Source organism: Monodon monoceros, unplaced genomic scaffold (assembly GCF_005190385.1).
Source record: "Monodon monoceros isolate NGI ecotype Baffin Bay Population unplaced genomic scaffold, NGI_Narwhal_1 Super_Scaffold_7, whole genome shotgun sequence".
NCBI classification, from domain to species: Eukaryota; Metazoa; Chordata; class Mammalia; order Artiodactyla; family Monodontidae; genus Monodon; species Monodon monoceros.
The window spans coordinates 102,672,663-102,698,750 of record NW_021703784.1 but is presented as its reverse complement, the minus strand read 5'-3'; the positions used below and the strand labels follow the sequence as shown (position 1 = coordinate 102,698,750).

General features: G+C 57.6%; 1 protein-coding gene across 8 annotated transcripts in view; it reads right to left on the bottom strand.

Annotated features, from left to right (window-relative positions):
- LRP5 (LDL receptor related protein 5) overlaps positions 1-26,088 on the bottom strand; it is a 108,489-nt gene that overhangs the window by 38,848 nt on the left and 43,553 nt on the right. For 6 of the 8 annotated variants that reach the window (XM_029207230.1, XM_029207232.1, XM_029207236.1 and 3 more), the window contains 5 exons: positions 12,755-13,151; positions 10,690-10,861; positions 3,652-3,706; positions 3,357-3,436; positions 669-885 (listed from right to left, as the gene is read on the bottom strand). In XM_029207230.1, the coding sequence (XP_029063063.1) occupies positions 669-885; positions 3,357-3,436; positions 3,652-3,706; positions 10,690-10,861; positions 12,755-13,151 (921 nt within the window). The remainder of the gene's footprint in view (positions 1-668; positions 886-3,356; positions 3,437-3,651; positions 3,707-10,689; positions 10,862-12,754; positions 13,152-26,088) is intronic. The other 2 variants (XM_029207235.1, XM_029207234.1) reach the window with 1 other exon arrangement.

Genomic DNA, 26,088 nt, shown 5'->3' with positions numbered 1-26,088 from the left:
GCTGGGGACAGGGTCCCTGCCGCCACAGAGCCCACTGTCCCGTCCCCCCCATCTGTCCTCCCACCACAGCTGGACACCACTGTCCCCAGTGTAGCCTGTTGACCTGCACTGGGAATCATATTTATAAAGAGACAAATAAATCCTTGTGTTAAGGGAGCTTTCTGCAGATCCTGGCTTTCAGATAAAAGGTGTGTGCCTGAGGGTCCAGCCTGTCACACTGGACAACAATCAGAGCTCAGCCCAGCCACGAGGTCAAGGCAGACCCGGGCATGAGTCCTGAGCTCGGCCACCCATTAGCTACACGGCTTTGCCACCCTCTCCCCAGCGCAAATAGGGCCGCACCGGAATTCGCGTAGAGGGCTGCTCTGGGCACTAAGGCACTTAGCCACAGCCTCGCACGCAGCAGGCGCTCCGCAAGTGTTAGCCATCGTGAGAACAATTATTGCCAGCAGTGCCCAGTCACCATGCCTGGTCGATACCCCACCCCCATGCCACTGGTCCTGGACCAATATTCTCACCATCTCCTGTGCTGTCCAGCGCCAGAGTGGTGCCCCAGCCGGGCACTTACACCCCCAGCTTTGGCCTCCAACTGGGCTGCCTGCGGACCGAAAGGGCAGCCACGAGCCTGTGGCATGGCTGACCCACGGCTGGAGGCTGACCCGACTCACCGACGGCCTTGGCCACGTTCACGGCCTTGAGCCCCATCAGGTCGGGCAGCTGGTCGATGATGACGTCCCGGCTCGCCTTGACCTTGTGCACACGCTCGATGCTGCGCCGCTGCCAGTCGGTCCAGTAGATGAAGTCCCCCAGCAGCGTGAACCCAAAAATGTGTGGGAGCTTGTCCTCCAGGAGTGTCCGCCTCTTTGTCCCGTCGATGTTGATCACCTGCAGGATGGCAGACGTAGGGCTGAACCAGCCTCGGGCCTGAACTGCCTGGAACAGGACGGGCCCCAGCAGCGTCTGCGCCTGGCGAGGCCACCTAACAAAGCCACGGCTCACTGGGGCAGCTGGATGAGTGATGTTTTCAGTGATGGGGCCATTCAGGGGCTCTTCCCCACTGCCTCCCCTACCTGGGGGTGGATGCTGGGCTGAGAGGGGCAGGCAAGACAAACAGGTGTCCTCTCTCTCGCCATTGCTGGTCGACTAGCAGTAGCTGCCTGGAATACCAAGGTGTGGGTCTCCGACCCGGGATGGGCTCATTGATTAGTAATGTCTGCCAAGATGTAGAACGGGGAGGCACCAGTTCACACCCTTGACGCGGAGCTCAGTTCCAAAAGGCTGGACAGCCAACGTACTGCAAGCCCTGGGCAAAACCTCCCACTTGTCTGTGGACTAATTTCTTGCTCGGTCAGCACCAGGTGAACTCTGAGGACGCTTCTGGGTCTAAGTCTGAGCCTACAGCTCTAAGATGCTTTCCAACACCAGACACACTTGTGGCTGTTTACTCTGAGGTGTAAAAGCTAAATCTTTTTCTTGAAGAGTCAGCACTGATTAAAAGCATCAACCACAAAAGCCACAGAGGAGAAAACTACTATCAAACATAAAAACGCCTTAACCAACTGAGACACACGATCAGGATAAGATGTGGTTGTGATGACAGATGACCCTGTAGGAGCTGATGTGAAAAAGAAGATAAAAATGTAACATCCAAACTCTCCTGGCTCTCAAGCCAGGATGAAAGAGACATGGTGAATTAAAGGCAAGTCTCAACAGGTCTCCTGCAGCCGGATTATATTTCCAGCTCATCAGAAAGGCTACAAACCTTCAGGTTTGCAGGTGGCAGACACATAAGACAGATCGGGTGTGTGCTGAGCAGAAAAGACTTTGGTCCTCTGTTGTTGGACAGCACAGGACAAAACTGCTGGCTCAACCAGGAGTGGCAGGCAGCTCTGGGCCCTACAGCCAGGGGTCCCACCCCAGCTCTGCCCCACAGCCAAGTCCCTCTGCATCCCACATGGACCTCAACCTCTCCACCTGTAACTGAGGGTAGCAGCTAAAGTCACCCTGGAGGGACTTCCCTGGTGATCCAGCGGTTAAGACTCCACGTTCCCAACGCAGGGGGCCTGGGTTTGATCCCTGGTCAGGGAACTAGATCCCACATGCCTCAACTAAGAGCCCGCAAGCCACAACTAAAGATCCCACATGCCACCATGAAGATTCCGCATGTTGCAACTAAGACCCAGTGCAGCCAAATAAATAAATAAATATTAAAAAATAAATAAAGTCACCCTGGGAACTTAACCAAAGAACAGTGGCTGGGCCCCAACCTGGGGCAATTACACCAAACTGGAAGGCCAGGTACGAGTCCTGAAAGCAGCTCCCCACAGGTGGCTCCAATGAGCAGCCCAGATGAGGACACCGGATGGGACCACGTCCTGTACCACGAGCTGGAGTGTAGACCTTGGGCTGTAGGATCTCCGTGCGGAGCTCTGGGCACCACGCCTGGCCCACTGGTTAGCCATACAGGGCAGGTGATAGATTAATCCTCCAAACTGGTCCAGGGTGCTGGTTCCGGCTTCGGCCCCACAAGAGGAAGGCAACATAAAGGCGATGAACACACGCTTTGCACAGAACTCAGACGTGGGGAGGGGTCTCGCCTGGGATTACCGCCGAGGAGGTGCACAGCAAGAGAAAGAGTGTCTCTAACAACACACAGCCCGTAAGAGGCAGGGCTCAAACCCCTGCTCCTTCCTTGACACAGCATAACCAGGGCTGGGCGCTGGGGGCGGGGGCGGGCAGAATGGTAGATGTAGGACGTGATCGCTATAAAGAGAACATCCACATCTGGAAAATAAAGACTCCACCTTTTATATACCAAAATGTCAACAGCATCTCTTGAAGAGATTTTTCTCATCCTTCTCTATGTCCATATTTTCTTTATTTCCTTTAACAACTCAATTCCAGACATAAATAAGTGCATGTTCTATTGACTGAGGGGAGGAAGTACATGTTCCCCAGCTTAGGAAGGATGAAAGTGAGCCCGCAGAGGACAAGGGGCCAGATGGGGGGGGGGGCGGGGAGACAGCCGCTGGCCAGCAGCAATCCCTCCCCCAACCTCTGTCCCCACACACACCCTCGCCCCACCCTCTGGTTGCCCAGAACAAAGTGAGGAGGGTGTGAGCTGCTCCCCCCCGGGCTGGGCTGGCGGCACCCACCGCAAGGACAGAACCTTGGCTCTGGGCTGGCAGGGCCTCCCTCTGCCTCGGAAGCCCCTCCCTCACCCCATCCCACTTTGAACGATTACAGACCCCATGAAACACCTCTCAGGCCCTCCAACTTGGGAGGACATCAAGACTCTAACACTTGAGAAAATAAATGATCCCAAAGCGGCCTTTTTACGGCAGCTTTCAACACACCTTGACCAAATCCAACACATCTGTAGAAGTAACTCTGCTGGACCAGGCCTTTCCCAAATCCTGGAGCAGACAAGTAGGACCTGTGTACAGGGAACACACGTGTCAACCCCCCCGTCCCCAGGCTCCCTCTGGGGCCAACTCGGGGGCCTCCACCTTTCCTGGGCCCTGAGCGGAGCCCAGAAAGAACAGAATCGAATCTGGGCCACCTGATAACATGGGAGCCGGGAGAGAGCACAGGAGGCGGACTGCCGGGGACAGGGGCTGGCAAGCTGCTTCTGAAAAGGATCGTAAATACCTTCAGCTTTGAGGCCATAAGGTCCCTGTCGCGGTAAAGCAGCCACCGAGGGTGCCTAAAACAAGCGCGAGTGTGTTGCAATAAAACTTTATTTGTGCAAACAACAAAAATTAAAAACAAAAAACCTGGAAGTTCATATAATTTTCACATGTCACGAGATACCATTCTTTTGATTGTTTTCAATCACTTAAAAATGTAGGGAATTCCCTGGCAATCCAGTGGTTAGGACTCCGTGCTTTCACTGCCGAAGGCCTGGGTTCAATCCCTGGTCAGAGAACTCAGATCCCACAAGCTGTGCAGTGCCGAAAAAAAAAAAAAAAAAAAAGTGTAAAAACCACCGTGCGTTTGAAAGTGGCCCAAACATAGTCATTCTGGCCTCCGGTCCACAGGTTTCAACCCCTGCTCAAGAAGTTCCCCTGCCCTTGATTTTCAGGAGAGGAAACTAGATACCTCCAGGAAGTTATGTCAAAATGGTCAAGCCAGATGCCGAAGGCGCCTGAGTGCCAGCCGGCCTTGCTGTCTGACCTTTTGGCCTCCGCCCTCCTGTGCTCGGCTGACTCCACACACCAAGCCCAGGTCTGGAGTGGGGTAGAGGCAGGGCAAGCAGAGCACACACCCATCCCCTGGCCAGCTCATTACACGACCCGCAGATCAACAGCTGCGTGACGCACAGAAGGGTGGGCAGACCCCAGAGAAGCCCGCCCTCAGCTGTACTCCAAGAGGCAGAACCCACAGCTGCGGGGGCTGCACGGCCACCCACAAAACAGTAGACCCCCGAAAGTCACCTGAGGTGCAATCGCCTTACACTGAATCCTCTGTTTCTAATGACTTGGCCGTGCAAAGAGGTGAGAGCCTGAGACCAACCCTTTGAAAGCACACGTTTAAAGAAAAAAAAGAGTTCTGCTCTCTGATGGAACAATTATACTCAGACACAAAGCCCCAAATTAAAACTGCTCTGGTTATTGTTGCACGTAACAAAAGAGATCTTACACACCCGCACAGCTTGTGGCCCCGCTGCCCAGAAGCCCTGCACCCTTCTTCCCCAGGGCTCATGGACCCGGACACACAGCCAATCCGTCACTCCTGCAATGAGTGTTTATTCTGTTCGTGCTGGAAGTCACCTCCATCGACTCAGGAAATGTCAGGAACAGGGGGACGGATGTATTTTTAACTTCTCAGGCTGTGATTCATCCTTGGCCCGCCTGCTCCACCGGGTGTGTCACTCCCCACCGGGTACTCCCCACGAATGCCTACCCTGACAGTAGACGGCCACCAGCAGATGGCAGCTGCAAGGCACACAACCTCCCCGTGGTCCTGGCCGAGTAAGACATCAGGGGGTGCTGCAGAGAGCCCAAGTGACCCCCGGGGCCTCCAACGAGTACAAGGCAAGCCACACACAGGTGACACTTCCTGCCCCAGAGACGGGCCAAACAGCCTGGACTATGGGTCGACCTGCAAAACTTCTTCTTCCATCCTCGGGGCGGGGAAACAGCTGGGGAGGAAGCTTTAGAAAGACAGCTCAAGTCCACAAAGGGCAAGGCCCGAGCCTGCTCTTACCCAGGAATGGCTAAAACCGCCATCCAGGGACCTGCCTGATCACTGTGTGAGCACAAGGGTGTTTAAACGCTTTGCCTATTTCAGGATTAATAACGGGGCACCATTCCTCCCGCTACTCTAGAAACAGGAGGAAATAGACAGGATATACACAAGCAGTGAGAGGAGAAGGCAGGGCTTCAGAACCAACGCGGCTGGAGAAGCAGCTAGGGTGCTGTCAGGGGAGCTTGAACGACCCGCACCCCTGCCCCCTGGGCCCCCATCCTCTCTGCTCGGCATCCCTCTAGAACACTGAACACCTGACAGGCTGCGGTTGTCCCAGTCACTGCTGTCTATATCTCCCCTTCTAGAATACTGACCCCACCAGGGCATGGGTCTGTCCTGTGCTGCTTTTCCAGCACGAGGTGACATTCAGTGAGTGCTGCAGGATGAACAGATGCTCGCCCAGGGACGGGGAGGGGGTTGAGGGAAAGAGGCAGCGCGAGCTACGACAGGACAGGAGTTCCACTCAGGGATGATCCGACAGGCAGCTGTGGGGAAGGAGGATGCAAGGACGGGCCGGTGAGGGGAAGTGGGGGACAGAGACAGTGGGGGAAGGACTAAGAGGGAGAGGTCGCTTCTGATGTAGACCCAGTGTGTCCTGACTCCCTGCCAGGGGATCAGCACAGAGACCCCAGTTCAAGCCCAGAGAGCTCCCACCTGCTTTGGGAGACATGGCCGCTCACAAACAAGTGAAACGATGACGACGACTGCATAGCTAAGTGAGAGCACAAGCCCTGCACAGACGTGGAAGGCCTTACAGCCTCTGGCTGGGAGAGGCAGCCTCCAGGCCGGAACCGGGATGTTGCTGTTTTGGAAAGGAAGACCCTACACTGTGTGGCCAAGTGCGTGGATGAGGTGAGCTGCTCCCATGCGTGAGACCGTGGCGTGAGGCGGGAGGCGACTCAGGCTTCCGAGGGAGAGGGCCGGGGGCAGCTGGGCACGTGGGCTCAGGAAAGAGCTCTGGATGGAAGAATCTGCTTGGGAGAGGACCCACGCTGGGCTGTCATGGGCCCGGCACCTGCCAAGAAGCTGGTCAGAGGGAGAGGAGGGAAGTGCAGGGCCCGAGGGGCCATCAGTTAGAGACAGAAGAGGGAGACAGTGAGTCCAAGTTACTTTTACCAATAAAGTTGAATCTTGTGGCACAAGGCCGAAGAGCTGTGGCAGGCTGGAGGAGAAGAGGACACGCTCTTGGGTTGGGAGCCTAGCTGGGCAGGGAGGGGGAGGGGGAAACATGCAAGCAAAGGGTGAGAGGCCGGGTCCTGAGGATGTGGCTGGAGCCACGGGAAAGTCTAAGCACCTGTGGGCAGGAACCTCTAACCCCAAGGGCTCTAGACTCAGGAAGAGGGTTAAGGAGGTGTCCCAGGGAACCCCCAGCCCAAGAGGGTGGGAAAGCAGGGAGCAGAGAGGCAGCTCTGTGGATGCAGAAAGAGGCGGGGGCTACACCCATGTCCACCCCACATGGCTCCAACCTGCGCATGTCGGGACTGCCCTGGCGGTCCATCCCTGGTCCCTGAGGACAGGAAGGGGACCTCAGGGCTGCCTCCCAGAGTGAGCCAGCCCCGGGCCCACCCCCACCCCCAGACGGGGAGCCACCCCGAGCTAATCCCCCGAGGGGCTGCCGACCTGAAGCTGGCCTGAACCCGCTGTCCAGGATGCCGTCACAGGCAAGGCGGCAGGAGGCCCACCTGGAGGGCGGTGCGGCCCTGCCCGCAGTCTGGACTCGGTTGCACAAATCCATCTATGTGCCAGGACCGCCGTCCAGAGGAATCCCCACTTCGTGGACTCGGCCCTCTAGACCTTTGTTCTCCTCCCAGCTCGTCGGGGTATCAGCCACAGCTGCCCTGGGAAGTCATTTTCGGGACGGGCGGGCGAAGCGGGAACCTGACTGATGCCTCTTCAAAGGGAAGCCGGTGGACACCGCGTGGAGCTCCTTCCTGCCGGCGCCTGCGCTCGGAGCCAGGCCACGCGCACAACCACGCGGAACAGAATCCCTTCTCCCATCCAAAACAACCCGGCAAGATATGCCCAAGAAACACGCTCAGGCTCCTTAGCATCTGTCTCGGGCATAATGTCTTAGAGACGTGACCACTGCTGGAAGCGTGTCCCGTCGCTGTGCTGACCTGGAAGAGCCCTCCCCTGACCGTCCCCCGGCCTGGAGTCCGACTGAGTCCTCAGGAAAGGAGACACGGCCCCTTGCCCTCGGCTATTCCCCCGAAGCCCATGGAATCCACCGTGACCCCAGCAGGGGCTTCTGCACCTGGGCTGGTGGCCTGATCCCAAGGTTCATGTAACATGTACCAGAGGAGCATCTGTTGGGCGTATTTACCAAGGTGACCCAGCACCTGGAGCAGAGCTGACGCCCACCAGGTGTTCAGTAGCAAACCCTGAGGCCCGAGAGTAGGGGGAGGGTGTCCACAGCAGGAACACATGGGCAAGTCCCCAGGCATGCTCGGGCCACCTCTAAGAAGCTCACCTTGGGGCATTTCACCACCGAAAAGAACGCCAGAAGGGTCTGCCCTGGGCTCCGGGCTTGACTCCAAGAAGCTGCCATGACCTAATGTACCTGCGATTCATCGGGGCGCTTCCCACCCTTGGAGTTCACACGGAGAACCACCTCTATGTCTGTCCATGTCAGTGGCTTCCCTGGGGCAGGGGCGGAGGGAGAGTCCAGCACTAACCCCGAAGCTGGGGTCGGCTCTGGACGTGTGGGCAGGCGGCCTAGGTCAGCGTTCCCAAAGTGTGTGCCACCGGAGCCACAGGACGGAAAGAAAGGGGACCGTAGATCGTGTAGTTTGAGAACACTTACACAGTTTAGTCCCCCGTGGGAGGTCTGCTTATTAAAGTGTATTAGAGGCTCCAAAGAGAGAAGTGAGGCAGGAAAGTCACCGCACGTTTCCCAAGTTTGTTGGATTAAAGAATCCCAAACACTTCCAATTCTTCTGTCTCTCTTTTGGGGCCTCCTGGTGATTAGCTCCAAATCAGCGGGTGATACGCTTGTGGCGCGTGTTCCCGGTTTGTCCGTACCAGCCACCGCGTACTCTGCCGGCAATAACTTTGTCACTTATGCCACGCCCCTCCCCCATCCTCCTGCTACCATGATGTCAGCGTTTTAGGGCCTCTGTTGGTCACCCCTGAAGCTCTTCCCCACCTGTCCGCTCCTAACTTTGGTCCATCCTACTGCTCCATAACCACGGCAGATAACATTTATATTGCATACAGTAGCCTGACGCTTCGGGCTCTGTCTGTGGATTGACTCTGAAAGCAGAAAATCAGAAAGCACCTACTTGCTGCATGACCCTGAGCAGGTTACTGTCCCCTGGGCCTCAGTGCCTCATCCACACGTGGGGACGATGCCACACACCTCAAAACACTATTGTGGGACAGGCACATGGAAAGATGCTCAACATCACTCGTCCTCAGGAAAATGCAAATCAAAACCACCAGACACCACAGCACACCCGTGGGGATGGCCATAATAATAGGAGGATTTTACAAGTGTCAGTGAGGATATGTTGACATCAGAACACTCGCACACTGCTAGTGAGAATGTAAAATGGTGCAGACTGTGGAAGACAGCCTGACGATTCCTCGGTAAGTTAAAGATAAACCTAGTATATGCCCCAGCAATTCCACTCCTAGGTACGTGCCCCAAAGAATTAGAAACAGATGCTCAAATAAAAACTTGTACACAAATGCTCGTAACAGTATTATTCACGATCCCCAAAAGGTGGAAACAACCCACATGTCCACCAACAGATGAATGGATGAACAAAATGTGGTCTCTGCGTACAATGGAGAAGGAATGAAGTACTGACACACGCTACCACATGGATGAACCCTGCAAACATTCTGCTGCGTGAGGCCAGACACAGAAGACCACTGATCGTATGATTCCACTCACATGAAATGTCCAGAACAGGCAAAGCCATAGAGACAGACGGGAGATTAGTGGTTGCCAAGGCAGAGGGGTGAAGAGGGGAGACTGGGGGCCAACTGCTTAACAGGTTATGGGGTTTGGGTGATGAAAATGTTCCTGAACTAGAGAGTGCTGATGGCTGGACACCACTGTGAATGTACTGGATGCCACTGAGTTGTACACTTTAAAATGGTTAATTTTATGTTTATTTTACCAAAAAAACCCACCCCAACCAACCCACTGCTGTGGGAGTAAACCGAGCGGTGCCTGTAGCGCGTCTGGCAGTGTCAGCTGGACACGCGCATCCCCATCCCACTCCCGGGGTGGGCGTGGCTACGGACACGGTGGGCGTGGCCACGCCGCAGGAAACAAGGGTCTCGCCTTCAGGCTCAGAGGCTAGAGAGACAAGTGTCTTCAAACAAGATCCTTTCAAAAGTGACAGTTTATAGGGAACTCCAACAGGAAATGGTGCCAACTGCAGCTCCTTGGGTTTGCGTGGGAGAGGGATCTGCCCAGCCCTGAGTCCCCTTCACGTTCCTGCTCAGAAGCGTGGCTTGAAACCCCGTGACACAGACGCACGGTCATAGTCTCACTCCCGCCTTCCCCCTGCAAGCTGCCTGGTGGGCGTCTCCCCATGGAGCCGTGAGAAGAGTGAAGGTGACCCCCAGGTGGTGATATCAACGAGCAGTGATGTGACCAGAGCTGACAAGGATCATGCAGAAGCTACCGGAAGCGAGGGAGGCATCCAGCCGAGGAGAGGCACCAACGTCAGGGACCAATTTAACTACCGTATGGTCAAGAGCACCGCAAACAACGCACCCCTGAGCAAAACGCAAGATGCTAAAGAACGCGTACAGAGCACCACTTTAATCATGTAAAATCACACAAGACTGCGTGCTGTTCCGCGTGACGTCCACATAGTAAATGTCTTTTAATGCTTGGGAATGAATCGTCAAACTTAGGAGAGTGGTCCCCTCTGGCATCAGCTACATTATGTTTTACATCTTAGGCTGGGTGGTGGGTATGTGTTATTTTTATGACTTTGTATTTTGAAACAGGAAGTTGCACACGGAGTTCAGAGGGTTCCTGCGTACCCTGTCCCGGTTTCCCCCTTAATAACATCTTTTTTTTTTTTTGGCCACACTGTGCAGCATGCAGAATCTTAGTTCCCTGACCAGGGACTGAACCTGCACCCCCTGCAGTGGAAGGGCGGAGTCTTAACCACTGGACCGCCAGGGAAGTCCCCGGTGATAACATCTTACATAACCACATACACCCTATGGTGCTGTTAACTCAGCTACATACCTTCCGTATGTCAGAAACACATCATAGTAAGTTATTTCTTCAAGGATTCTATTTGGCCAAATAGCATATAGCACAGGCATCTATCTGCTGCCCACCTGACACGTACGACAGGCTGCAGGGGCGGCCAGGCCAGCCTCTGCATAAAGATCAGGGCTCGACGGCTGCAGCGCTGCGCCTCCACCTGCGCTGAGCAGCTCCGTGGACCAACGAGGATGACTCACCTCGATTTTGTCCGTCTTGGCATCTCCCCAGTACAGCTTCCCCTCCTGCAGGTCCAGAGCCAAGCCATTGGGCCAGCCCAGGGAGGTGTTGACCAGGACGCGCCGCTCCTGCCCGTCCAGGTTGGCGCACTCGATTTTGGGGTTCTCCCCCCAGTCTGTCCAGTACATGAGGCTGGAGAAGAAGTACATGTCCGTGACATTGCCCATCTGTCCCATCCAGGCTGCACCCCTAGGACTGAGAACAGCACCCACCCACCACACCTGAGCCCGTGTGCAGGACCAGGGGCTCCACGGAGACAGCGGGGTCTTAACTACACGGGGCCCTAGGACTCAAAACAGCAGACGCCCTGCCAAGGGACCCAGGGGAGGGAGGGGCTGAGCTCCCAGGGGGAGGAAGAGGCAGAGTGGAACCTCCTTCGAGTAGCTGAAGGGCTCCCACGTGCAAAACAAAGCAGGCAACGCGCTCTCTGCGGCCCCGAGAAGCAAAGCAACATCCCGTGGGGCGCTGGGGGCCCTCCGGGGTGGGGGGGCTCAGCCCAGAGAAAGCGGCCAGAGCTGGGCCCTGAGCACAGCGCCTTTCCGGGCTGGCGGCCTCTCCTCTCCCGCCCCTGAACCCTGTGATCTTATACTTGACCCGACCCCGTTTCCTGAGGTCCTCACACTCGAGGCCAGGGGGGACCCCATCCCCCATTTCACAGGTAATGCCCACAGAGGGGGGTGACTTGACAGAGTTCATCGGTGGCAGAGTGGGAGCAGGTCCCCATCTCCCGAACCCAGAGCCCGCATCCCGACACTGGAGCTGGCCACGAGCTCCTGCCTGCCTGGCCCTCAGACCCCAGGGGCCCGCTTCTCACCCCCACCCCCCCTCCCAGGGGGACGGCCCTGCCCCTTGACAGCCACACAGAGCAGCGTCTGTCTGTCCACTCCCCCTCAGGCTCCACGGTGCTGCTCGAGCCCTGGGCCTGTCCAGCCACAGCCCCGTGACCCGCCTCTGAGGGCTGTGCCGCTGGGCTTCTATAGACAGAGGCAGCTCCACAGCAAGAGCACATCTGAAAGCCCCGGGGCGGGGACCAGAGTACAGGCTCCCTGGGCTGCAACCCCTGCCCCCCACACACAGCAGGCACCTTGCGGGGTCGCCTCACACTGAGCCTCAGCCCTGGGGCAACGGGAGAAGCACCTAATGCCTTGTGGGCACTCCGATGGGGCACGTGCCTCCTGGGCACGGTTACAGTCAATGCAGCTCAGTCACTCCCCCCAGGGACCTTCCGGGACCAGCTGCCTTCCAGGGCTGCCCTCCCAGCCCCTCCAGGCCATCCCCAGGACGCGGGCCCACATCCCGCACTGAGGGCGGGGGGCTTCCCCTGCAGCCTCAGCCCCCGAGAGGTCCCAGCACTCCTCCCCTCTTGGGGCCTGCCAGTTTCGTGTTCTCGGTCATGAGGTCCCAGGAAGGCACTCAGCTGCTACCCTCTGAGCAGCTGAGGGTCTCAGAAAGGCTCCTACACTGATTGACCAGATTCACAGAATCCTAAATTGCAAAGCTGGAACCAGACTCTTAGGTCCAATCCCCACCTCCCATCTGTGTGACCTTGGGCAAGCCACTTAACCTCTCTGGGCTTCAGCTTCCTCCTCCGTACAACTGTACCTACCCCACGGGGCGAGAGGAGGAGAAAAATGTGCTTGCTACGTGGAACGTGCCTGGCAGAGATCTGGCACATGTGCAGTAACTGTTGCAGTGGCCACCACTCTTGTTACCATTATTAAACCATAAATCACCCCAGTGGAGGGCTCCATTTTACAGGTGAGGAGATTGAAGCCCAGGGGGAAAAATGACTTACCCAAGGTCTCCAAGATTTTCTATAAAGGTAACCAAGTTCTGTGTTAGAGCTTCTCAAAGTCTGGTCCCCAGATCAGCCCATCACCTGGGAGCTTGTTAGAAAGGCAAGTTCTCCTGAACCAGGACTCTGGGAGCAGGGCCCAGCCATCTGCTTCATCCTGATGTGGGAAGAAAGCTCCAGGACCACCGGCCCCCCGCAGCCTGGCTCCCAGCGCCCGCCCCCAGCCTTACCCCATCACGGGGTGCAGCACGATGGCGCGGGGCTCGTCCAGGTCCTCGGACACCAGGATCTTGCGGGAGGTGCCGTTGAGGCGCGTCACCTCGATGCGGTCGGTGCCCGTGTCCGTCCAATAGAGGTTGCGGGCCACCCAGTCGACTGCAATGCCGTCGGGGTCGTTGATCTCAGTGTTGACCAGCGTCTGTGCCCCCGACCCGTCCAGGTACGCCCTGCGGATGGCACGCACCTCGTCGTCCGTCCAGTACACGTAGCCCTCCAGCGGGTCGTAGTCGATGGCGATGGCATGCCGGATGTCATCCACCTGCAGCACGATGTCTGTGAAGTCCGGCGTGTCCAGCGAGATCCTCCGCAGGTCCGTCCGCCGGGCCAGTAGCAGCACCTCCTCGGCCCCTGTGGACACACGAGCAGTGGGGTCAGAGGCCGGCGGCAGGACAGGAGACCGGGCCTGCAGTGGGCGTGGCAGGAGAGGGGCTCAGCCAGGTCCCCGGGGCTTCCTGGCAAGGACAAGTAATGTTAGGTAACGTTCGCCGAGATCTTCCTACACAGCCACTAGTTCATCCTCAGGAGAGATCCGTGCGGCTGGCGCTATTTGTATCATCATCTCACAGATGAGACAATGGAGGCACAGAGAGGTTAAGCAACCAGCCAAAAGCCACACGGTCATCTGGCTTCAATCACTGTGTAAGAGCTGCCTCACACTCAGTCCCCCTTCTCCCCTGCAAGCCTCTCTCCTGGCCACAAACCAGCCCCAACTGCCAGTCCCGCCTGGGCCCTGGGCTCCAGGCCCCACTCGCCCACCATACTCCTCAAAGCCCCAACTGGACTCAAATGCCACCTCTTCCCTGAAGCCCACCCTGCCTCCCCATGCCCATCCAGCAAGGCAGCTTCAGGTCCCATGACCATACACGTCATCACAGGTCCACCGCTCCCAGGTGGCCGTCTCACCCACAGGGGTGAGCGCCCTGGGGGCAGGTGCCCCATCTCCCCCTTTGTCCCCCCAGCAGTATTGCGTACTGTTGTGTATTGGTTTGTTGTGATTTCCAATCCGCTTGTTTACAACTTAAGTGAAGTTGTTTTTATCTAAAGGTGAATCTGTTTACGTGGAGGAAGCTGTGCCAGGGTGACGTCATCGACATGTCCTTGTCGATACACTCAGCTGGCGACGGGCTCCACTGGGGCTTCTCGATAAGGACAATGACGCAATGGACATTGAGGCTTTAAATACCAAGGGTCTGTGAGGACTGGGCAAGGCGACTCCTGGCTGAGCTCCTGCCGTGGACAGGCCACTCCTGGTCGGCAGTGCTGTGAGAGCGCGCAACAGTCTCAGGAAGAGAGGGGACAGCTGTTCCTGCCCAGGTGAGGCGCCTCCTCGTAGGCAGTGGTACAGCCACGGAAGGGCCCCTGGAGCGACGACCTTCAGAGCAGCCCACCTGGCCCGCCGTCACCAGTGCTGTCACCTGCTAGCTACGTGCCCCGGCAGCAAGGGGCCTGAGCCGGCAACCAACGCCCAGCTTTTTTTTTTTTTTTTTTGTGGCACGCGGGCCTCTCACTGTTGTGGCCTCTCCCGTTGCAGAGCACAGGCTCTGGACACGCAGGCTCAGCGGCCATGACTCACGGGCCCAGCCGCTCCGCGGCATGTGGGATCTTCCCGGACGGGGGCACGAACCCGTGTCCCCTGCGTTGGCAGGTGGACTCTCAACAACTGCGCCACCAGGGAAGCCCAACACCCAGCTTTTAGTTGGACGGACTGACTACGGAGAGCCAACTCATAGAAAGGTACACCTCAACTACATTTGGACTTGACATCCTTCACTTTCCCTTTGCCTGGAACAATAATGTAATTGGTTTGGAGTACATTATTTCTTTATTGACTTATTAAGAGACATTATCCCATATGGTATTGGCTTGTGAACTATTATTATTAATATTATAAATCCTAAGTCCCACAGCGAACCTGTGTTAGATAAATTATTGGCAAAGACAGTCTCGGTCTCTGAGCATAACTTGCCCTAAACAAAACACATCTGACTCTGCCCTGGATCCTCCCTGGATTCATCAGAACTCCCAGGAGAAGTAGCCTCACGTGCTACTACCTGGAGCCTCACATGGACTCAGGGACCCTAGGAGTGCTGGCCAGCCGTGACTCGGACACCTCCGGAAGCTGCTGGGGTCAGGGTGTGGCCCCTCCCCCAGAGCTGGGTCACAGTCCACATTCATTCGGGACCTTTCTGGTCTTAAGGCTCCTGCTTCCTTGAAGCAGGAAGACTAGGCTCACAGACACCTCTGGCACCCGGGGGCCACTTGCCTGGTCTGATGAAAGGCCCAGAATGGGGAAGGACCCACCTGAAGTTACACAGCTGTGAGGGATGGGGGCAGCCCAGCGTCCTCCTTATGCCGAGGCCCCCAGGCCTGGGCTCTGCAGCCGACTGCCTGGTCTCCTCATGCCTGGTCCAGCCACAGCCCTCGAACAACTGACCGGCTTTTTGTCACAGGGGTGGAGCCTTCGGAACCCAGCGTTTTACAGGGGTTCTGGGGCCCCCTGCCCTGCATTTCAATTAAGGGCAGGAACCCCATCCGGACTGCGCTGCTCTGAGGCCCAGAGTTCATAACCCGATCCTCCCGCTAGAGGGCGCGCACGGACAGCATGGCTTCACGAGCCCAGTGCTGGGGAAACTGGGGCAGATGGGGGGAAAAGGGAGGTGCCCCAGGTGCCCGGCTACGTGGGAAACGTCCCAGATCCAAACTCAGATTTCGTTAGAGGTGTCCATGCAAGTTCTGGTTTGGTATGTGCTGGAGGGAGGGGAGGGGAATTCGGCACTTCAACCGATCGTCTTCTGCTGGGCTCCATTTCCAAAATGTTCTAGTGACATCAGACCTGTTTTTCAAGGGCCAGGTCACAGGCCTCCTCCTCCTCCAGGAAGCTGTTCCTCCCTCCCCTCCAAGTGGATGGACTGACCACACATATATGCCGCCTGCCCCTCTGCTTGCGCACCGCCCTTACTGGCTCACAGGGATTCTGGCACATTGCCCCTCTGCGCTCTGCAGCCCCCAACACAGGGCCATGCCCAGAACAGGTGCTAACATCCTAGGACAAGCAGGGAGAATTCAGGGCAGAAACCTCCTGGCCCTGCCCCTGCTGTGTGATGCTGGGCAGGTCTCTAACCCTCTCTGGGCCTTAGTTTCCTCATTTATAGTGAAGAATCAGCCCAACCTGATGGTGTCTGAGTCCCCATTTAGCTCTGACATCAAGGGGACCATAAACCAAACTCTACGGAGGGCTCTGCCTTAATCTGCCACCATGGGGGCTGGGGGAGGGAGCTCCCCAGAAAATGCTGGGTCCCGATGGAACCAGACGCTTGGTCGCCAAACATATTTCCAGCTTGTTTCACCCGTCCCTGTTCCCATGATCCTCCAGACACAATCACCTGAAATAGCACAGTCCTCACACCAATCTCTGAGGTGTGATCACGCCCCATTTTCCTGAGGAGGAACCCGATGCAGAGAGAGGTTAAGCTCCCCGCCCAAGGACACACGGCAGCAAGGTACCACGAAACACTTCAGTCCCCGGAGCTGGCACACGCAGGAAGCCCAAGATTGATGCGCTGGCCCAGCAGGCTCGCTCACCCCCGCGGTCTCTTTGTGGGCAGCTACACTAGGCCAGGCCCCGGACCAGGTGCTGGGGTTCGGGGTTGACACAAAAGATGCGGGAATTGCCCCCACGGTGCTCCTGGGGTCACAGGGCAGAGACCTTCAGTGAGCAAGACCATTAACGAATCAGTGCTGGGAAGGAAAGCTGGGGTCACGGGCACCTGTGAAGGGGGCCGGCTGAGACTGGTGGCGGGGGACTGGCCTCCAGCTGCAAGAGCCTCTGGGATCCATGTGGCTGTGACCATGCAGCAGATTCCAGCAGCCTGTCCCCGTGGGCACAGAGCCACCAGGGACGAACTGTGCCTGGTGCCAGCCCTCTGGTAACCAGGTCGGTACAAAGCCTCAAGCACACCCCGCCATCAGGGAACCCCATTTTCAGCATTCCTCAGAATTAAGTCTCTGTGGCTGAGGCAGTAATTAAACTCTGGGATAAATGTGTAGGTGTTAATTGACTCCAAGGCTGGGGCGGGGGAGGTGTCTCCGACACCCTTGGGCTGCAGAGCCTTTGAGGTTTTTACTTGAGTTTTGCCGAGAAAAATGCAGAGAACGGGACCCCCAGGAAAGAGCCGCGGCCTGGCCTGGCCTGTCTGCCTGAAGGTCTGAGCAGGCGGTGCCCAGCACAGAGGCGTGGGGCACGCCATCCAGGGCCAGGCCAGCGGGGGCAGCTGTGAAGAGAGGACCACGGGCCTGGGCCCCTTCCTTGGCAGATACTCATTAGGGCAACCTCCAGGGTCGTTTGTAGGGAGGTGTGAGCGGCAGCCTGCTTCGGGCCCCCTGGGGTGGGCGCAGGGCGCTGTGCCGGGTCCGGAAGAAGAGAGGCCAACCCCCTCCCTGGGACCAGACACAGAGCCTGGGGAGGAGTTCGTTTAAACACCAGGGAAGTAAACTGTTTAGAAACTAACAGTTTGGCCAAATGGTTTCCTCTGGGGTTGTTTAAACAAACAGCCTGCCCCACAGGGCTGCCAGGGAAAGTGAAACCTTCCCTCCCGGCTGCGCAGAGGTCCCTGCAGCCTCCTCTGGGCAGGCTCCTGACCTCTGCCCCTCCCCCTGCACGCAGGCAGGAAAGAGCGGGGGCATCCGTGCCTCGGAGCCAAGCGCAGGGCACGGGGCACAGGCCAGGCCAGGGCACTGCCTTCCTGGCAGTATGTTCGCCTCAAAACAGAAAAGCAGACTGGACAGAGGGCCCAATGCCACGGACACGTCCAGCTCAACGGCCTCCCTCCCTGCCAACATCCATTCAGACCAAGCCACCGTCCGTTCTGGGGCACCGTCCCTGTGCCAGGCCCGGGATCGCGCAAACGAGGGGACACAGAGAAGGGCTGCTGTAACATCCCCACCAACCGGATGGCTCGGATCAGCAGAGACTGATTCTCTCACAGTCCTGGAGGTCAGAAGTCAAAACCCAAGGTGCTGGCAGGGCCGCGCTCTCGTGGAAGGCTCTGGGGAGCATCCTTCCTCGCCCCTTCCGGCTTCTGATGGTTGCCAGCGATCCTTGATGTTCCTTGGTTTGTGGCTGGATCCCTCCAATCTCTGCCTCCATCTTTACGTGACCTCCTCCCCTGTGTGTCTGTGTCTAAATCTCCCTCTTATAAGATGACCAGTCACTGGGTTTAGGGCCCATCCCAACCCAGCATGACCTCATCTTAACTTGGTTACAACTGCAAAGACGCTACTTCCAAGTTAGGTCACATCCACAGGCTCCGGAGTGGGGATTTCACTGTGTGTATTCGGCGGGGGTGGGGGGCGACACACACACCATTCAGCTCCCAGCAAGTGCGGAACAGAGGGTAAGGGGACAGTCTCCATAGAAGGATGAGTTCAAGGGCAGGAACTCCAGACAAAAGGGTTGGCATGGGCAGCAGCGTGGAGGCCGGAGGGCTCAGGGGCCGCTCTGCAGCCCCGTGGGCAGGAGTGGGGCTGACCATTGACCGCCCCCTCCCCGTGGGGTCTGGTCTGAGTTTGGAGGCTGGGTGCCCCCCGAGGGTTTGCGTGGTCCCGCAGGCCACGACTCTTCCCTGAATACCTTCTGCCCGCAGGACGCCGGGGCAGCTCTGAGCCCACCCCTGTCTGCAAGGAAGCCTCGTGCAAGTGGTAGCTCGTGCTTGTAGCAGAAGCCCAGCCACAAGACACACAGAGAACCACCTGGAACAGAGGCCAGCAGGAAACCCAGGTGAACACCCGCAGTGCTATCTCTGGACCATTCCAGCCGGCCTTCCGGTCTCCAGCAGGGGTCTGTGTGCTTTCTGTCAAGGGCCAGGTGGCAGACGCTCCAGGCTCTGCAAGGCCACGGCCACTTCTCTCAACCCCTCGGCTCCACCACGGCAGCTTGAAAGCTGCCACAGGCAACGGGTCGGCAAAGGTGTGCAAAGAAAATGTGCTCCGTGGACACTGGAATCTGAAGGTCCTCTCACTTTCCCAGGTCACAAAACACTCTTCTCGTGATGTTCTTTCAACCATGTAAAAATGTAAGAAAGAAACTTAGCCCGCGGCTGCCCCAAAACAGGCAGCAAGCAATCTGGCCCGTGGGTGGCGGTGTGTCGACCCCTGCATGGGAAATACGTGTGACTTTTACAATATTAGAAATCAATTCTAATACTAAGGGAAACTGCGTCAGGAGGGAGAGCAGGTACAGAGGGGCTCTCAGTGCTCTCCACTCCACTGTCCTGTAAACTGAAAACTACTCTAAAAAACAAAGTCTGTTAAGTGTTTTAAAGAAAGGTAAAAGGCATATAAATCAACAAGAAAACTATCCAGACCCCAACAATAAACAGGCAAAGACCATAAACACAAATTAACAGAAGAAAAAAAACACAACCAATAAACACGAAGAATGGGTAACTTCTCCGTAACTTGCAAGTAGAAGCAGGAGGCCAGTGGCTACCAGCTCGGTTGCAAGACGGGTTAACGCTCCGTGGGGGGGGGTAGCACATCCCCCCAGCCTCCCAGGGGACTGTCCCGGGCACACGTTTCCTGGATGGCAATATGGCTCAGGGACCCTCTGACCCGGCAACTTCCCCTCTGAGAAGCCAGCCCAAAGCAGCAGCTAGAAATGCACATGGATTCCTGGTCACAGAGGATCACTGAGGCTTGGTGAAAACAGCGAAACCCACACACCCGAGGGAAAGAACCTGTAAACGATCTAAAGATCCCACAAAAGGAAAGCATTACATAAATGAAGGGGCTGGGGGTCCAGGTCAGCCGTTACACACACCCCAGACAGCACACTCTGGAGAAGGGCAGAGGCAGGAAAAGCTCGTGACATGATAAGCAGGAAAGTCAGCCGTGATGCTGCACATACAATACAAATCACGCAGAGAGCTGTGAATGCGTGCATGGAGAAAGGACAGGAAACACCTCAAGACGTTAACAGCGGCTATCTTTGGGTGGCAAAATTAAGGGTGTTTCTTATTTTCTCCAGTATTTTTTTGGATGTTTTCCTTCCTATAGTGAACACAAATGTTACTGTGTAACAAGAAGAAACCAAGGCTTTAAAAGAGGGGTGCACGCATTCGTCCTTAGAGGATCGCATGGTCTAGGTGGGGAGGTGGGTCTGGACTCCGGGGACCCACCGGGTCTTTCTCACTAGGCCACCTGTGGTGGGGGGGGGAGAAGCGCCCTAGCCCTCCATTAAATTGCCACAGGCCGGGGTTGGGGGGATGGGGTGCGATCTATTCGACCTCCAGGTTCTGAGCTGTTTGGGGGTGCAGAACAACAGGAGAAGGAAAGGATGGGGCAGAAGCACCCACAGCCCCCCAGACAGCCCGGCAGGACACTGCTGGTGGTCGCCCAGTGTGGGAACCTACCTGAAAGGGCCTCACGGTTAAGCCCCTCCAAGCCCCAACGTGGGGAAAGGGATTTTTCACTAAAGGGCAAAGTAACAGCGCATCCCAGGCAACAGACTGACCAAATTAACGCCGATGAAAGAGGCAGGGCCCTTGACCTCCCCGCCCTCCAACCCAGCGGGCAGGGTGGACATCACCTCCATCCCCCGCTGAACCAACTGCAGGTCCAAGGTCACGGCCCCCGGCGGGAAGGACCAGCCCCCCACACACAGAGGCTCACGCCCCAAGGTCCCCCCAAGGCCGCACCAACCCCAGAAGCTTCCTCCTGCCACAAAGGCAGAGCCAGGCCCAGCACAGGCCGCCCTCCACGCTGCAGTTTCTAAGGCCATAAACAGCTTCACAGCCGGCAGGCGGCTGGCTTCTTTTTGTATTTTAGCAATTGATTTTCTCCACTGCCCCCCGGGGGTAAGTGGTTGGACAAACACTGAGACCATAAGCCGGCACCCAGGCCCAGGAAACCGCGCCGAGCGGCCGCAGGGTCACAAGGCGCAGAGGAAGTGGCCAGGCCGGGCACCGGCTCCGCTGGAAACCCGAGGCCCGAGCAGCTGTCCCCTCGCACGGCCCACCCCCGGCCTCCAGGCCAGCAATCGGGGAGGCTGCAGCCCCTGGGAACCACCAGCCAGACAGGCACCCCAGCCTGGAGCTGGGGCTGTGTACATGGCGTCACCCCTGCCCTGCGACCAGGGGTGGCCGGATAGCAGCCAGGTTAGCGCCAGCCCTGTGACCCCCCCCCCCCCCAGAGGCCAGCCCCACTGCCTCACTGAGCGACCCTGAGCGAGTAAGCTGGCCTGTCTCCTCACAGGTAGGACTCGGGTGTGGATAAGGCCCCCAGAGAGGCTGGGAGGTCCCATGACAAAGCGGGTGAGCCCCGGAGCTCGAGGCCACCGCCCCAGAGCATGTCCCCTCCCAGCGGCACTGAACACGCACCCAGGTACCCATGGGGGGTGGGGAGAGAAAGAGACACGTTTGAACAAAGTGTGGCCGGCTGGACAAATTAGAAGTGGGCAGCCTGGTCCCCCGAAAGGCAGGAGTGCGGGCTGAGGGCTGTCAGACAGCTGGTGACTTGCATGAGGAAGTCTGTGTCCCACCTCTTCAGGCAGGTGGCTCAGTTCTTTAAAAAGCCCACACAGGGGGCCCTTGCTGGTCCACAAGGAGGGCAGGCCAGAGGTGTCCCACAGACGACCTTGGTTCACCACATGTGGACGCCCCCGGGGCCCAGGCGGTGCAGGGCAGGGGCTGGGGCAGACCCTGAGCCAGGCTGCCCGGGTTCAGATCCCATCTCTGTCCCTTCTTCCATGGCCTTGAGCGAGCTCTGCCTGTCCTTGGCTATGAAGCAGGCTAGCCACAGACCCTCCCTCACACAGCGCCACCCTCCCCCCGCAGCCCCCAGGAGGCACCAATGAGCACAGAAACGTTATTACTGGGCTTGCCCACCCTGCCCAGCAGTGGAGGCCAAAATCACAGAGTGGGCTGAGTCATATGAAAATGCCACCTCTCTAGCTCAAAGGTGGTCAAGCATCAGTGGTTTACACGGTTGAACCCAACTCAAGCGCCCTGCACTTGACAGCTTATAAGGCACTTTCAGAGATACGATCTTGTCCGATAACTCCCAGGTCAACGAGGCACGAAAATCCTGCATTTCATCGGGGTCACAGCCACATGCTGCGGGATCCGGGACAGACGCAGATGTCTCGACTCCCACACAAGCCTGTCCCTGGGGGTGGCCGGGAAGGGACACGGGGAGGCCCCTACTGGCACAGTCGCCAGAGTCGTTCCCGGTCCCAGGATGACCAAAGAACCTCAGCTCTTGCACAGCAAAAGCTCTTGAAGGCAGCTAACTGACTTCCCAGCTCTCTTCCTGGGCCTGGCGAGGCCTATGGGAAGCCAGCATCCCTCCCTCCTCGTGGAGGTGGGAACAGAGCCTGACACACCTCCCGGGGGGCTGGCAGCATCTGAACAGAGGCCTGAAGGAGCCAAAGGGAAGGTGCTGCAGGCCGTGGGCACAGCACAGGCAAAGGCAGAAAGGCAGGTGCTCAGAAGGCGGTCTGGAGACAAGCCAGAGGGTGAAAAAGAGCCTGCTGTTCTCCCTCTAATGACAAGCCAGGAGCCCTAGGGGTCAGCCCAGCACACCCGGGGCCTCTGGTCACCACCCCCAGGGCACATGGAATTGGAGAGTCATCCTAGGCCCAAGGGCACAGTCAGTGGTACCCAGACAGGGAATCTGCAGCTGTCAACAAAGCCAGAGAGGGCACGAGGGGCACATGGCCAGGAAGGGCAGCCTGGGAGCTGGGGGGTCTAGCAGGACCTGGACCCTGAGAGCCCAGAACTTGTCTCCAAAGCTGAGGGAAGCCGTCTCAGCTCCGGGGTCAGTTTAGGGCCAGGTTGGAGCTGGGCTCAGCTGCAGAAGCAAGGGGCACATCGGACAGGCTAGGAGGGACGGGGCTAGTAGGGGAGGGGGGTGGCCGCAGTCTAGCCCTGCGGCCAGTGGACACGGGCATCCGTACAGCTGACACACCCGGGAGGCGCCGTCTGCCTTGGGCCCCAGCCCCACGATGACACTTTTCTCTTTCTAAGAATATGACATGCTCCCCTCTCCTCTTTTATTAGGTTTAAAAGTTAGTCTTCAGACTCAGACACAAAAGAACACATGCTGTGTGGCTCCATTTCTATGACGCTCCGGAACAGGCAAAACTAATCCGCGGTGATAGAAGTCGGGACAGCGGCTGCCTCTGTGGGGCGGGGGGAGCTGCCAAGGGCACCAGGGGATTTTCTGGGTGGTGGAAACGTTCTGTATCTGTCGAGGGGTGGTGGTTAGGGTGATGTATACAACTGTCAAAGCTCATCAAAACGTACACTTAGAATCTGTGCACTTTATTGTCTGCAAGTTATACCTCAATTTCTTAAAAAAAAAAAAAAAAGTTAGTGCTTGGGCTTGTTACACAATTTCCTGGGAGTGTGCAATCTGACTTTCTTGCTATTAAAAATTCACGGTCCATGGCTGAGAACAGCTGCCTTCTGTTTGCAGAGTCGACGCCAATCACAGCCCGGGCGGCGGCGGCCTCAGCCACAAGGGCCTCTTTTCTTTTCCCTTCGACCTACTTCCCTGATAAGTGACAAGACAGCCAGACTGGGAACAAACGCACCCCTTATTCCTTGGCCCCGAGCCTCGGCTAATCCTCCCGGACAGACGGATGGATGTGAGGGGCCCAGTTGTCAGTCTGCCCATCAGACCCGACAGTGGACGCCTCTGTTCCTCCCGCTGCCTCTGCCGGCCACACCCCCACCGTCTTTTTGTTTCCTGTCCCCGAGAACATCTGTTAAAACTCCTTCTTGGCAAGGTGCGGCAGGCGGACTGTAAATCACCAAGCCCCCAACTCCCGCCCTGCCCCGACGGCAGCCTCATCTGGCAAGGCCGGGGCGGGGGGAGAGAATGACGCCCCAGCACAGCCTGACCACCCCCAGGCGGTGAAGCCACACGCCCTGGACACGGGCCCACGAGTCACTCGCCCAGGTTGCTCAGGCCCGGAGGAGGGGGGTGCACGGTCCAGAAGCCTCCGGGCACGAGGAACACACAGGGACAAAAGTCAAAACAGCAGGGCAGGTCCCACAGAGGTCCAGCCCAAGGGCAGCAGGAGTCTCCCTCGGACGTGGTGGCAACTCCCAAAGAAGGCCCCGCTGCTGCCGTTTTTAGCCCATTCCACATAATTGGAAAAACATGGGGAAAACCAAAGCCAGCTGGGCACCTCCGTCTGTGCAGCTGCGAGGGAGGGTGCGGGGAGGCCGGTGCTTCAGGCTGGAGGGCGTGCGGGCGCACGGCCTGGCCCAGGATGGGCTCCTGGCCCGCTCGCGCCTGGGGGACAAGAGTCACTCGGCCCCCCAGGTCTCACCCAGCCCCCAGCAGAGCCAGAGCTGAGGAGGGGCCACTTGCTGTGACATCCTTCCCAGTCTCAGAACCTACAGGACCCTCCCTGGGGACCTGAGACATGGCACCCCAGAGCCAGTGGGTGTTACCCAACCCGCAGGGCCGTGGGACACGAGAGACGCCCCTCAGGCCAAAGGCAGGGAGTCCCGAGTCTCCCATCCTGAGTGTCCCGCCCCCCCCCACCCCCGCACCCGGAGCAGGGGGAGGTCCTCTGATCTCCCCAGGTCACAGACGAGGAAACTGCAGCTCGGAGGGCTGACGGACTCCCCGCTCTGCCGGCGTCCAGCAGCGAGCGATTCCGCCCCCACCGCACCCTCTGCTTCTCGGGGGACCCTACACGTCCCTGGGATGTCGCAGGCCCCCATTCGCTGGGGTCCGAGCATCACCCCATCTCAGTTCCTTCCTTGGGGAAGGCAGTGACCCCTACACAGGGCTGGCTCTCATTTGCTCAAAATCAGGAAAAGATGGGATTCACACATGTCACAAAAACTTCTTCACCTTCAGCTCCACGAAGCATAAAAGGTCAGACGCCTGGGATGAGAGCCCCAAGAATCCGCATGTCACGCCCTGGCTTCAAATCCTGAGGTGTTTCCGGCTGTGCGGGTGGCTCCCGACCCGCTGCCCAGCGGCTGCCTGGGACTCGTGTCCAGTGCAGAGGCAGCTCTCCACCTCCCGTGCCCTATCCCTTGTCGTGGAGACTGATTTGCTGGGGCCGGGGAACCTGGATGTGACATAAGGGGCCGAGCAATTCCAACACAGCCAGGCCCCTGCCACCCCCAACCCAGAAACCCTCCAGCCCGATGCCGGCCTGCATCCCACAGAAAGGAGAGCCACGTGCTCGGCGCCCTCACCGGCTGTGTGAGGAGGGCTCCCCAAACCCCACGCCCCCTCCCAGCTCCTCTCGGCACCAGCTGGCCTCCACGTCCACTTCTGGTTCCAAATGTCCAGGGAAGAACTGCTCTCCTGCCATCTTGCCTGCCTGGCTCCTAGTTCAAGTTCAAATGCAAGCACAGTTCATATTTGTTGGGCATCCAGGCCTTCCTCTCAACAACCCCATGAATCGGGTACTACGATCATCCCTTTTTACATCTGAGGAGACAGAAGCACAGAGAGGCTGAGTCAATTTCCCACGATCACACAGCCTGGATGTGAGTTAAGGTATCGTAAAAGGAAGACTGGACATAGAAAGCCATCACGTGATTGAAAATCACTCTAAATTCTGGGTTTGCCTGAGACGGAATTTCCTTTTCACCCCAAAAACCTTTGGCAGGCTCTCAACCGCAGACCAAAGCCATGTTATATCTGTTGCCTCCGACCCAGCCCCTTCTGGATGGAAGTCACACCTGCGCAGGCTTTGTCCATTTCTGTCTTTCCCGAAGGCCTTCCCTCTAGCCCAGGGCCAGTTCCTGAGCCCCCACTGTGTGGCCTCAGCTCTTCACCACCAACCCCCAGCACACTGGACCTCACCAATTCCAAAGCCAAGAAGAGATCCCCAAGTGATCCCAGGGCCTCCTCGGCCAGCCCCGGAATTCCATCCTCCCACCGGACACACCAGGCCTCAGAAGACCCTGGCGGCCCTCCATGGGCACTGCTCTCTTCCGGCCAGTGAGGTGCCCGCACCAGGTCCTCAGAGCTCTGCTGGTGACATTCAATAGGATTTAGTGTCTCGTTTTCTTCCTATTACCCTTGTGTTACCAGCCACTGTCTCCAGGCAGTGTTCACATTTGATACCCTGCACATCGTCAGCACTCAAAACCCACATTCCACGTGTAATTTATGTCCACCAGGATGCAAAACTACATCGCCGAAGGAGGCTGGCAGCTCGGAAGGCCGCCTGAGAAAAGGAAAGCAGCTACCGTGCTCAGGTGATAGGATTGGGCCTTTTAATCAAACATTGTCCTTTAACATGATATTT